The following is an 11,840-nucleotide window of genomic DNA, read 5'->3' as shown; positions in this document are numbered from 1 at the left end:
GTGTGAGCGGGCTGTGTAAGAATATCAGGGAGATAGTCCTGAGGTGGACTAATGAGTACAGTAGTTGTAGTCATTGGAGCAACAGATAGTATATTACGAATATATACGTGTACAAGTACAAGTACAAGTACAAGTACAGGTGTAGCCTCCCTTCACTATACGTAACCCACAGTCAGACATGACTCAATACCGTCAATGCCGGACTTATTTGTACCCGGAGATGAGGCTGGGAGGGGCGCTGCCTGACTCAGACCTCCCTCCACACCGTACACAGCCTGGCGTGATTGCCGTGTTTGTGTTACACGATGCCCTCCACAGTTAGTAGTACGAGGCGTAAACGCCACATTAACGCACAAGACGTGATACAACGTTGTTTGAGGCCACAAAGCTTGTCATGCGCAACACTCCCCATTCCGAAGGTGTATCCGCTCTCGTGCCTGTTGGTTAAGATTTGGGGGAGTGTTTGACGAGACCTGTTTTCATCCTGAATGATCATCTACCAGTATTCTACGAGTGATATCTGCCAAGACTTCGTCTGCAAGTTCTGTCTAACCTCCTCTTGGCATGCGTCGATAGGAGTATCACCATATGCACGATAGAGACCATGTGGGGGTGTCCGGGGAATCAAGGTTACCTTACCGAGGACCCCAAGATCCCGAAATTAAAGCCTATATTTATCGCGTATGTCTGAACCAAAGCCACCTTTCAATACCACCGTCCATACGGTTGTGCAAGCCACGATGAGTTATATTCGGGCTGGAGAGTGGCTTGACAGACAGTATATAATCTTGGGTGAGGTGTGTGCGACCGGATTATTCTCGCAATGCAGTTCAAAAACCCATTTGTCAAGGAAAAGGCTGTATCTGCGGCTTCCGTCGACTATGAGACGGCTGAGGTCTCTTCTACTGAAGGCCTGTCTGCAACAGAAGACGAAAAGTTCGACGGAGTCCTCGACGGATCTGGAGATCACAAGAACCCATTCACTGATCCAAATGTTGCTGAAAAGTTCCGACAGCTCTATGAGGACTCTCAATACGAAAGCAGACATGTGTTTGATCCCGATTTCGAGTGGACCAAGGACGAAGAGAAACGTGTCAAGAGAAAGATGGAGTGGAGGGTCGCTGGCTGGGCATGTATTATGTTCTGGGGACTGCAGATTGACCGAAACAACTTGGCTCAGGCTGTGTCTGATAATCTTCTAGAAGACCTGAAGCTGACCACCAACGAGTACAACTACGGAAACATGATCTTCTATCTGTCTTTCATGAGTGCTGAGATTCCGTCTCAGCTGGTTTCCAAACGTTTAGGTCCTGATCGGTGGATTCCAATCCAGATCTGTCTGTGGAGTGCGGTAGCCATGTGTCAAGGAGCCCTTCAGGGAAAATCTTCGTTCTATGCTACGCGAAGTCTCATTGGTCTCTTGGAGGGAGGATTCATTCCTGACCTGGTTCTTTGGTTGTCGTACTTTTACACCTCAAAAGAATTGTCCATCAGACTCTCCTTTTTCTGGACTGGTTTGTATCTCGTGAACGTTCTGACTTCGCTCTTGGCCTTTGGAATTTTGAGAATCCACTCTGGAGGTTTGGCTGGCTGGAGATGGCTGTTCATCATTGAAGGACTCATAACTCTGTGTATCGGACTAGCCTCTTTTTTCAGAATGCCAGCTTCGGCTGTCAGTACCAAGAAGTGGTTCAGACCAAACGGTTGGTTCACTGACCGAGAAGAGAAGATTGTGGTCAATCGAGTTCTACGAGACGACCCGTACAAGGGTGACTTTCATAACCGACAAGCAATTACCCCATTCACTCTCTACAAGTGTCTGTCTGACTTCTACATGTGGCCCATCTATGCCATTGGTCTTCTGGCATACATTGGAGACAGTCCCGAAGGAACCTACTTGACTCTAACTCTTCGACACCTGGGTTTTTCTCCCTTCAACACAAACTTGTTGACCATCCCAGTGAGTGTTCTTAAAATGATTCTTTTGTTGTCCTTCACTTGGCTGTCTGAAAAGATCAATGAGCGGTCCCTCGTCAGTATCATTCAACCCCTGTGGGTCATGGTATTGGTGATTGCTCTCCGTTTCTACCCTGAATCGGGTATTAATGTCTGGTGTACCTACACCATTCTAGTCCTTCTTCTTGGAGGGCCCTACATCCATGCTGTTGTTGTGGCATGGACTTCCAGAAACTCCAACACTGTGTCTCAAAGAACAGTGTCTGCCGCCATGTACAACATGTGCGTCCAAGCTGGAGGTGTTGCTGCCACACAGATCTATCGAAAGGATGATGCTCCATTCTACCACAGGGGAAACACCCAACTGATTATTATCAGTGGAGCAACAATCGCTTTGCTCATTGTGACGAAGATCTTCTATGTCACCATTAACAAACGAAGAGATCGAAAGTGGAGCGCCATGTCCAAAGAAGAGCGAGAGGAGTACGCTCAAAACTCGACAGACAAGGGAAGTCGGCGGTTGGATTTCAGATTTGCTCATTAAGCATGCATAACTTATAAAAATTGATGTGTTGTACAAGTACAAGTAATAGTTGTATCTCCGACGTGTAATGCTTAGTAGTCAAGAACAATCTCATTCACTTGAACAGGACGTTCTCGTTCCATAATTGCAACAGTTTCGACGAGATCATGCTGGTGGTAGACGTCGGCACAAATGATGACGACTGATTTCAATGCAAATTCCGTAACGTCTGTCAGTCGATCATATTTGGGGTTCTGTAGAATCTCCAGAGCTCGTTTACCCAGACTCCGTACTGACGCCTGCTCTGACGCGTCTAGAATGTCGGGCAGACACGACAACAGACCCATGAGCCATATACTGAGACCACGGCTGATTTTAGGTCCCAGCCATTTATGACAGTACTCCAAGAGCATGAACAATTGCTGGTGGGGCAACGATGCAATGAATTGTAGTGTTGGTTCGGGAGAAGAAGAGCCCGAAATGAACGTTTTCCATTTTGAAAATGTTGTCGGTAGCTCTGAATCAGCTGGTAGTTCAGGTCGTTCATCTCCATGCGATTGCACAGTTTTCCGTAACTCCATGAATGACTTTCTGATCTCCACTCTCCACTCGTTGATAACAGATAGTGGCATAACAAGAGACATCTCCGTGTATTTCTTCGAGTATGTTGAGGGTGTTGTGGCACGTCTCTGTCCTTTGACTGTCGTAAATGCTGGACTCTGGTTTGCTTCTCGTTTCACCTGGGCTAGATACTGAGCGACATCCATAGGGGGCCCTTCAAGGTCCAGGTCGGCCACTTGCTCGTCCAGCGGAAATGCCGATCGCTGGCCTGTATCTTCGTTCAACGGTCCTGCCGTGTACTCCTCCAGGTTTCGCTTCATCTGGTGTGTTCTGTTGTTATCGTGAGGCTCTCATCAAAAGATTCGTGAGCCTAACTCTGATGGGCTTTGAGCCGCATGGTTGTGTCAGTGGCGAGATACAACTACATTGTAGTGTGTTTTCTGTAGATTGAGCGTTCGATTTTGGCGACTTTGGAGAATTTTTTTCACATTTCGCTACTACATGGTCTCTACACACAAAAATATAGACTTCCTAAAACATTGACATATACCATACAATATTCCAGATGAAGCCTTGGGCTGTATCATGACATCACCCGCTGTGGGAATACCCGAACCCTAATTATGGAGTTTAGTTCGCCACCATCGTCAAGCAAGCCCTATATATCACCATACCAACGCCTTGCTTAAACCGCAAACCCACTCAACTATATACACCTGTGACGTCTTCTAAACGACACAGATATACAAGCACAAGTTACAACCCCTGAGTAACAGCCCAGGTCCGCCTCTAAACCCCCATCGCACACATCCACACACATCACCATGAGCTGCACCGACCTTCTTCTTGTCATTGTGGCGGTTTTCTTCCCCCCAATTCCAGTTGCCATTCGACGAGGTGTCTGTTCCGCAGATTTCTTCATCAATGTGGCTTTGTGCTGCCTCGGTTTCCTGCCCGGCCTGATTCATGCCTTTTACATCATCTCGAAATATCCCGGTGACGAGCATGGATGTCGGCATGGCGGCTACGCTCCTGTCAACGGCTCCGAGCAGACCTTCTACGGCTCTTCTGATCTCGAACGAGCCGGTCCTTCCAGCAGCCACCAGCAGCAGCCCCAGCACCAAGCTCCTCCTTCCGGGGAGTACTACACTTCTCTGGACAACAAGAAGGACAACACCAACCGCCCTCCTCCTTACTCTGGGTAAGTGGGTATCTTTATAAGTAAGTTAACGTGACATTTCTACAGCACCAGCACCCATTCTCGTATGACAATTATTGTGTAGTAGGCAGACATCGTATTCGCTTATGAATAGAACCACCCTCTCTCTCTATAAGTATATAACGCTGCGCAATCTTGCATGGACTGCGGTGTTTATGTACCCCTTTCCCTTTTGCCACTTGCGGTCATTAAGTGAGTAGCGTACCTATCCAACCGTTATTGAGGGTTGTAATCGGCCCTTTTATTAACGAATAAGACACTTGTATACGTCCTTTAAACGCTCTTCTACAGCCCTGGGTATGTGCGCACACGAACCATCTTTCAATACGGGAAGGAGAAAAACTCCATCGTAATACGTGATGCAGGCCCCGCAGACAAACGCAACTACGATATCTGGGGTGTGGAGATATCATAGGCCTCCCCTTGTTCCCTTGTGCTCCGATCCCATTGATATTATCAAATACACACTATAACAGCCTCAGAAATACACTAGCAGCAGTACATGTCATCCAACATGCCTTGGGTCGGACATGTCGGATCTGCAGGCCAGCTCGTGTCTCGCTATATGATAATCCGCGCCTTTTACCGAAACGAAAATCGCGATCAGAACAGGAGACCACACGGACACGGCCCGTGCCCAACCGTAGCATAGCCAAAGTTTCAAGGTGACCCTGGCGGCAGCCAGCGCAGCGCTGGGTTGTGATGATGCAATCTACAGCAACTCAGAATGGCACTAAAACTCCAACACGGTGTCATGTCCCCTATACCACTCGGAGAAAGGGAGATAGTCCAGCGGGAGCGCCGTCCGTCGTAGTGGGATCACCAGGGTACTTTTGGGTGTTTTTTGGCTGTTTCTTTGGCTTTCAAGACTCGATTTTGCAGTCTCATAACGTATCTTATATCGTTCCTGTTGACAAGGCTAAATAAATAATCCCACATGGAGGAACCAGCAGCCAATAAATTCAGTATATACCCCCGCTTGACGGCAAACAAGACTATGCAGGCTACGGTCTGAAGTTTAGCAGAGCGCTATTGTAGGCCCGCATTAGTCCCCCGCTAGTGCCTTAGCTGAATTATTCCATCCTTGGAACCCAAATGACCGTGACAAGCTACGACACTTGTACCTACGACATGAGACACCAGGAACAGATACAATATCCATAATTCGAAATATAGGAAGAGAACATCTCGTTTTCATATTATACAAATAAATAAGGACTAGCCCGAAAATGAGCTTGGCATTGACAACCGAGATTAAATAAAAGCCTCTGTTATTTGTTGTTCCAAGACGGAAGACAAAGAAGTGAGCCTGTCCATCCTAGAAACAAATGCATTGAACCGCATCGTCGCAATCCACTAAGGCCCATACGAAAGCATCGATCCGTGGGTTGATGAATTGTGATCCATCTTTAGCGAATGATGATCCACATGGCCTGACGGACCCGGGTTGCTGTACTGATACATATCTCCCATATCCGGAATCTGCTGCTCCGGAGGTGGAGGCAGATCAGAGTGATGTAGATCTCCAGAATGCTGCGGTTGTTGTGGTTGTTGATGTTGATGGTGTTGTTGTGGTTGTTGCTGCTGATGCTGATGCTGATGCTGCTGCTGCTGTTGATGCTGCTGCTGTTGATGCTGCTGCTGTTGATGCTGCTGCTGTTGCTGCTGTTGCTGTTGCTGCTGTTGTTGGTGAAGAATATGTTGTTGGATATGTGGATCCTGGTTGTCGGAGAGTCCCAGTTGACTGTGGTTGGACTGCCGTCGCTCTGGTGGGGACTGTAGCATCTGGTCTTGTGTAAGCTGCTGTTGGTCCAGTTGGTCGAGTTGCTGTTGTTGAGACACTTGAGGGATGGGCTGTTGGGGCTGCTGTTGTTGTTGCTGTTGCAACAGATCAAGCATGGGGCCGTCATAGTGTTGTTGGTGTCCTTCTTGGGAAGGCCCGGGTCCCAGTTCGGAGTGAGCAGGCTCGATCTTCTCATCCTTGTCGTCCAGGGTCAGCTTTTGGAGTCTGCCAGAAATAAGATCCTGGTAGTTCATGTCGAATCTACCACAAATGGAACGAGGCCATTCCAGATAGTGATGGAACTCCTCAGGAAGCACATCAACGATAGCTTCCAAGTCGCCACTGAGACGATCTCGAAGCCAGAAAAATGAATGAGACATGTGCGCAAATGCGCAGTAGTGGCCCAGAATAACCAAACAGTACGGGTCTCCTGCTCGAGTAGCTTGCAGGAAGCCTCCAGAGATGTAAGTAGCCCAACCGGGAAGATGTGATTGGCCCCGGTGTTTGACGTCCAGATTGTAGAGCTCTATCAGCTGTTGTAGCTCCATAGAACACATTTGTCGGTGGCCCATGTCGGGGATTGTAGAGATAAGCTGCCAAAGCACAGGTTCGTTGGGAAGGTATGATCTGTTGGGCATGGGAGGAGGTAGAGGGAATAGCACCATTCTATCCTTGGCCGACAGCTGGAACACCAGCTCAATCACGCCTCTTCCTACTCCAATCACGTCGGCTCCTCCTTCAAAGTTGATGAGGGGAATCAGTTCTCCAAGCGCGAGGGCAATCATAAAGATGACTACGGAGGTGGACAGAATGGATTCCTGGTTGGAGGCGTTGAGGGTCACTAGTGACTGTCTATGTCCCGCCAGGGCTTCTGTAAAGGCTTTGACTATCTTCTCCAGCAGTTGCGAGTTGGGCTTGAGGTATCCTGTGACCCGGGTCATGTCTGGTGGTGGCAGTTTTATCGGCACGCCCGGGTTTTCTCTATCTCGTCGTTTTTCCAGGTGTTTTCGCAGTCGTTTTCGTTCGCGCGCGTACTCGTGATCGTAGGTGTACTTTTCGGGTAGGTACATGTGAGCCTTGTGGATGGATGCTACAGTGAGAACACACTTGTACAATGCAGAGTTGACGATGGTCATGGACGGGATGGACCGCACCCAAGAGTAGTCTGCGTCCCCACAGCTCTTGGTCAGCTGAGGAGAGGTGTGTTCCACGTAGAACCGTAACAGTTCGAGGTCAGCAAAGTCCACGTCAAACATTCGAGCCATAGATGTGGGTCGAATGGTCTGTTTGGAGGTGGAATGCATGAGGGCGGAAGCTGCCAGCTCTGTGGGTGACAGCTCGGAGGCCTTTCCCTCTCTGTCCTTGGCCTTGGCCACCGTGGGCCACACACACTCTTTGTGGCGCTGGTGGCAGTTCTTGCACACTGGGTGACTTTCGTCGCACTTGATACGGAGCTTTTTGCAGTTGAAGCAGCCGTTTCTGCTCTTTTTGTGTTTTCGCCGCTTGTTTTTCTTCTTGTCGTCTTCTTCCGAGGTGGCAGTCGTCGGAGCCGTCGTTTCTTCAGGGTTGCCATCTGCTGGAGGGGCTGCTGACACAGACGCTAAGTCTGAGGCCGGCTCGGCAGACGAGTCTGTCGTTTCCTTCGGCGACCTGGGATACGGGTAGTCCTCGGCGTACATTGTGCCGCTTGTGGTTTAGGAGGCTAGGTCTGCGAGCCTTTGGTTGTAGATTGAGGAGGAAGTGAATTTAGAGTGTTGTGCGGGAGCTTGGTGCAACTGTCTTTGGTGCTCTGCCTTTGGCGTGTGCAGAAGAGACAACAGAGTTGGCTGACTTTGGCTGGAGTGCAAGTGGGGGGGGAGCACAGTTTCAGGTGAGCTCAGATTTCGAAACCAGTTTGTGTCGCGTATGAGCACTTGTGGTGTAGCGTCAGGCGAGGGAGATTGCTGTAGGTGGCTCTAGAGCCACGGAGGTGTGTGCCTTGTGCGTGCGGTGCTGAGGCTCAATGGCGGATGTGCCAAAATAATTACCGGATCTGTGGTTTCGGTGCACCCAATTCTGACTGCCACTCGCTTCTACTCTTCGAGAGATGGCCCAACCCACAGTTTTGACCAGTGCTCGCTTGTGCTGCACAAGCTTTCCATGCATTGAGCAACCGAATGTGAGTGTGCACTAGACTAACCATAAGGAGCCAAAATCGTGCATGCCAACCATCCTATAGCCCACAGCACAATAACACTATAGGGCCCACGTTATGCCAGATTAAAATCAGAGATGAAGACCCAAATCTATAGGTTCCCCTCACTGCTCCCGTCCCGTCCAGCTGTCGCCGGCCGAGCTTCTCTCCACACTTGACGTGATGTCGCGGGCTACCCCTTCTAGTGGCTTAGACCGTGCAGGGTCTGTTTAATTTCATGCGTCCCACCTATTTTAAGCCTTCACTGTCACTTTTTTTTCGACAATACTCCAAGCCGACAAGCTCCGGTTGTACGGCTGATGGTGAGTAAGCTAATGGCACACACTAGTTACCTGGTAGATTAGCACGGCCCTACTTTGGAGCCAGATATCCGGCTTAGCTCCGTTTTAAACACCCTCCCCACCCTGCAGTATCTCTCCAAAGTCTCACGACCCATGGAGGTGAAAATCCGAAGACAAGTAAGTGTTCCGAGTCCCTTGTGTTGGCCGGCATAGTGTACACACCACCTTGCCGTTTTTGAACCCTGCAGTCGCTTGCTCCCGAGAAAAGCTGCATGGGTCGGCGTCTGTTGTTTTTTTTTTTTTTTTTTTTTTTTTTTTTTTGCAGGCAGGACTGACTGTCTATAGCTGTACCAGACAATCAAGCCTCAATTCCGGAGGAACCGGTTTCTTCTCAAGAGGAAATTACTCGCTTATGGAGCCTGTAAAGCACATTCCATTTGTCGACATATGTGTACTCGTAACATACTCGTACTCGTACTTGTGTCTTTTCAGACAGCACCATTCCAAACACTGATCAGCAGGCCCCCCGAGTTTAACGGGCTGAAGCATGAAACTGCTATCAAAAGTACGTTCCGGTTCACGGGAACACCCTTCTTTTGACCGACCGTTTTGTATTTACTTCGTCGTATTTGATGTGCCCGGTCAGTGGCAGAGGCTTTTACACTCTCCTGAACAGACTCAAGAAATTTATCTGAGCTTCTCTTGGTTGCTGTCGAAATGCACCTGTCGGTTGGAATCCACCAAAAAGCGACACCAAATAAGGCTCGACAACGGAGCCTTAAAATCGGGAGTGTTGGCTGGGAACCAGAACGCTACACTCCACTGCAACAACACATACGATTGTCTTAGAGTTGGTTGCGCAGCTATACAATGACAGTTCAGTTTTATTGTGACGGGGCAGTTCCGAGTCGTATTCTTCTATTTAATATGGATTACAGTATTGTCCCATGAATTAACTGAATAAGCGTTTTTGCATCGCCCCCACCACGCGTCACTGCTGTAATTACACGACAACAACGACGTCACCACACATCATCATCCCACTTCATCTCCCAAGAGCTTTTCCGCACGCCTTACCAGAAGTAAAAACAAGCAGAAACGCCATCAGCAGATGGATATAGGCTCAGCTCCACAGCCAGCAATGGCATGTGAAAAAAAACAAAAATTATAGGCCCCGCCCGTAGGCAGCAGTCGAGAACGTCGGCGCTGTGCAATGCCAACCTCTAGTCCGAAATCCTGGCCAACTTGATCGCCAGGAATTTGCCTAAGGTAAGTATGTCTTTCAAAAATGGGTGAGCCTGCGCTTAAGTATTGGGATCATGGTATGGGTAGGGTAACTTACCCGGACCACGTGTGTTATTGTCATCTGCAAATACCGTGATATGAACACATTGAATATATGCAGTGGGTGGCAAATATTTTTTTCATGGGTTTACTGGTGCAATCATCTTCGTTCGAATGACAGACATTCTTCGTCCTTCCTTGACACGATGGGTTGTCTAGAACCCGTCTCTCTTCCCCCAACATGTGTATTTGTTTACATGACATATAAGGGCAGCATATATGGATGCTGGTGTGGGGCGGCTAATGCACATGGAATACGGGGGAAATCTTCGTGCCCAAGTGTCAATTTCAGGGGTACATTTCAAGTACACGATTACCCGTAACTGCACCCTCCACGCGTTCCACTCAGCGTATCACAGCTCGGTATCATAGCACCATAATCTCTAACTATCGTTCAAATACACCTTATTGTAATTATCGCCACCCGAATCTGCCCAATAACATAGCGTGGCACAAGACAAGACTACATAACCCACACACACAGCAACTACCAACACAATGCTGAACATTCGTACATAGTACTCTACTTATTCATCTAATAACATTCTCAATTTTGAATTACTTTTACTTTAACAACCTCACTGGGGCGCTCAGTTGCCTCACTACAATGGTTAAAAAGGTAGCTCGGTTTAAATAAGATCGGCAATGTTGGTGGGCATCTCAACGATCTCAGTGGAGTAGAATCGCTCGAGCTCCTTGAGCATACCGTGGTCCTCGGAGGTGACGAAGTTGATGGCAACACCCTTTCGGCCGAATCGTCCACCTCGACCAATTCGATGGATGTAGTTCTCTCGGTTGGAGGGCAGGTCGAAGTTGATGACCAGAGAAACCTGCTGGACATCGATACCTCGGGCAAGCAGATCGGTAGTGATGAGGATTCGAGAAGAACCGGTTCGGAAAGCCTTCATAATGACATCTCGCTGAGACTGCTCGGTCTCACCGTGCATGGAGGAGACGGTGAAGTCAGCCTCGGTCAGAGCCTGGGTCAGGTAGTCGACCTTTCGTCGGGTGTTGCAGAAAATGACGGCCTGAGAAACGTTGATGGTCTCGTAGAGATCGCACAGAACCTCAAACTTGTAGGACTCCTGCTCAACATCAATGTAGAACTGCTTGATACCTTCAAGGGTCAGCTCATCCTTCTTGACAAGAATTCGGACGGGGTCTCGCATGAACTTGCCGGTGATGTCGAGGACCTCAGCGGGCATGGTGGCAGACAGCAGAACGGTCTGGGTGGTCTCGGGGAGGGTGGTGAAGATATCGTAGATGGGGTCCTTGAACTCTCGAGAAAGCATCTCATCGGCCTCATCAAGGATGAACATCTTGATGAGGTCGGTCTTGAGGATTCGTCGCTCAATCATATCGTGGATTCGACCGGGGGTTCCGACAATGACGTGGACACCCTCCTGGATGACTCGGATGTCCTCGGCGACGGAGGTACCACCAATGCAGGCGTGGCACTCAATCTTCATGTACTCGCCAAAGGCAAGGACAACCTTCTGGATCTGGTGGGCCAGCTCTCGAGTGGGGGCAATGATCAGAGCCTGGGGCTTCTTAATCTTCTCGTCAATGTTCTGCAGAGCAGAGATAGAGAAGGTGGCAGTCTTACCAGTACCAGACTGGGCCTGGGCAAGGACATCGTTACCCTTGATGACGGGCAGGATGGCTCGCTGCTGAATGGAGGAAGGGTTCTCAAAACCGTAACCGTAGATACCTCGGAGCAGCTCGTCCTTGAGTCCAAGGTCGTCGAAAGAGGTAACAACCTCGTCGTAGTTGGTGGTGATCTGGGAAGAATCGATGTCGGTGAGTCCGTCGGCCATTTTGTTTTCAATTGGTGTTTTTTATCAAATATACCTTGTTGCACAAATGTATATGTGTTCAAGAGTTGAAGACCCAAAACTGAAATACCTAATAAAAATTTTTCCACACGGCCTACCCTAGCCCTATATATGCGAACTTTGAGCGAAACTCACTAATCGGCA

General features: G+C 48.9%; 5 protein-coding genes and 1 non-coding gene across 6 annotated transcripts; 2 read left to right on the top strand and 4 right to left on the bottom strand.

Moving 5' to 3' along the window:
- Positions 1 to 823: 823 nt before the first annotated feature.
- On the top strand, positions 824 to 2,500 carry YALI1_B27429g (uncharacterized protein; the record flags this gene model as incomplete). The annotated part of the gene is made up of 1 exon (XM_501162.3): positions 824 to 2,500. The coding sequence occupies one exon, from the start codon at positions 824 to 826 to the stop codon at positions 2,498 to 2,500; it is 1,677 nt and encodes a 558-aa protein (XP_501162.3).
- A 71-nt stretch (positions 2,501 to 2,571) lies between these two features.
- YALI1_B27404g (uncharacterized protein) lies at positions 2,572 to 3,360 on the bottom strand (the record flags this gene model as incomplete). Its single annotated transcript, XM_501161.3, has 1 exon — positions 2,572 to 3,360. One exon carries the CDS (start codon positions 3,358 to 3,360, stop codon positions 2,572 to 2,574), a length of 789 nt encoding a protein of 262 aa, XP_501161.1.
- A 504-nt stretch (positions 3,361 to 3,864) lies between these two features.
- On the top strand, positions 3,865 to 4,245 carry YALI1_B27399g (uncharacterized protein; the record flags this gene model as incomplete). Its single annotated transcript, XM_501160.3, has 1 exon — positions 3,865 to 4,245. One exon carries the CDS (start codon positions 3,865 to 3,867, stop codon positions 4,243 to 4,245), a length of 381 nt encoding a protein of 126 aa, XP_501160.1.
- A 1,370-nt stretch (positions 4,246 to 5,615) lies between these two features.
- On the bottom strand, positions 5,616 to 7,721 carry YALI1_B27360g (uncharacterized protein; the record flags this gene model as incomplete). The annotated part of the gene is made up of 1 exon (XM_501159.3): positions 5,616 to 7,721. The coding sequence occupies one exon, from the start codon at positions 7,719 to 7,721 to the stop codon at positions 5,616 to 5,618; it is 2,106 nt and encodes a 701-aa protein (XP_501159.3).
- A 1,961-nt stretch (positions 7,722 to 9,682) lies between these two features.
- YALI1_B27339r lies at positions 9,683 to 9,794 on the bottom strand. Its single transcript, XR_011031468.1, has one exon. It is a non-coding gene; the product is annotated as a YALI1_B27339p (small nuclear RNA).
- A 696-nt stretch (positions 9,795 to 10,490) lies between these two features.
- On the bottom strand, positions 10,491 to 11,678 carry YALI1_B27320g (uncharacterized protein; the record flags this gene model as incomplete). Its single annotated transcript, XM_501158.3, has 1 exon — positions 10,491 to 11,678. The coding sequence occupies one exon, from the start codon at positions 11,676 to 11,678 to the stop codon at positions 10,491 to 10,493; it is 1,188 nt and encodes a 395-aa protein (XP_501158.1).
- Between the last annotated feature and the right edge of the window lie 162 nt (positions 11,679 to 11,840).

The sequence above is a fragment of the Yarrowia lipolytica genome, chromosome 1B (assembly GCF_001761485.1).
Source record: "Yarrowia lipolytica chromosome 1B, complete sequence".
Classification (NCBI taxonomy): domain Eukaryota; kingdom Fungi; phylum Ascomycota; class Dipodascomycetes; order Dipodascales; genus Yarrowia; species Yarrowia lipolytica.
Note: the sequence above shows the minus strand (reverse complement) of the source record. Positions and strands in the feature narration are given on the sequence as shown.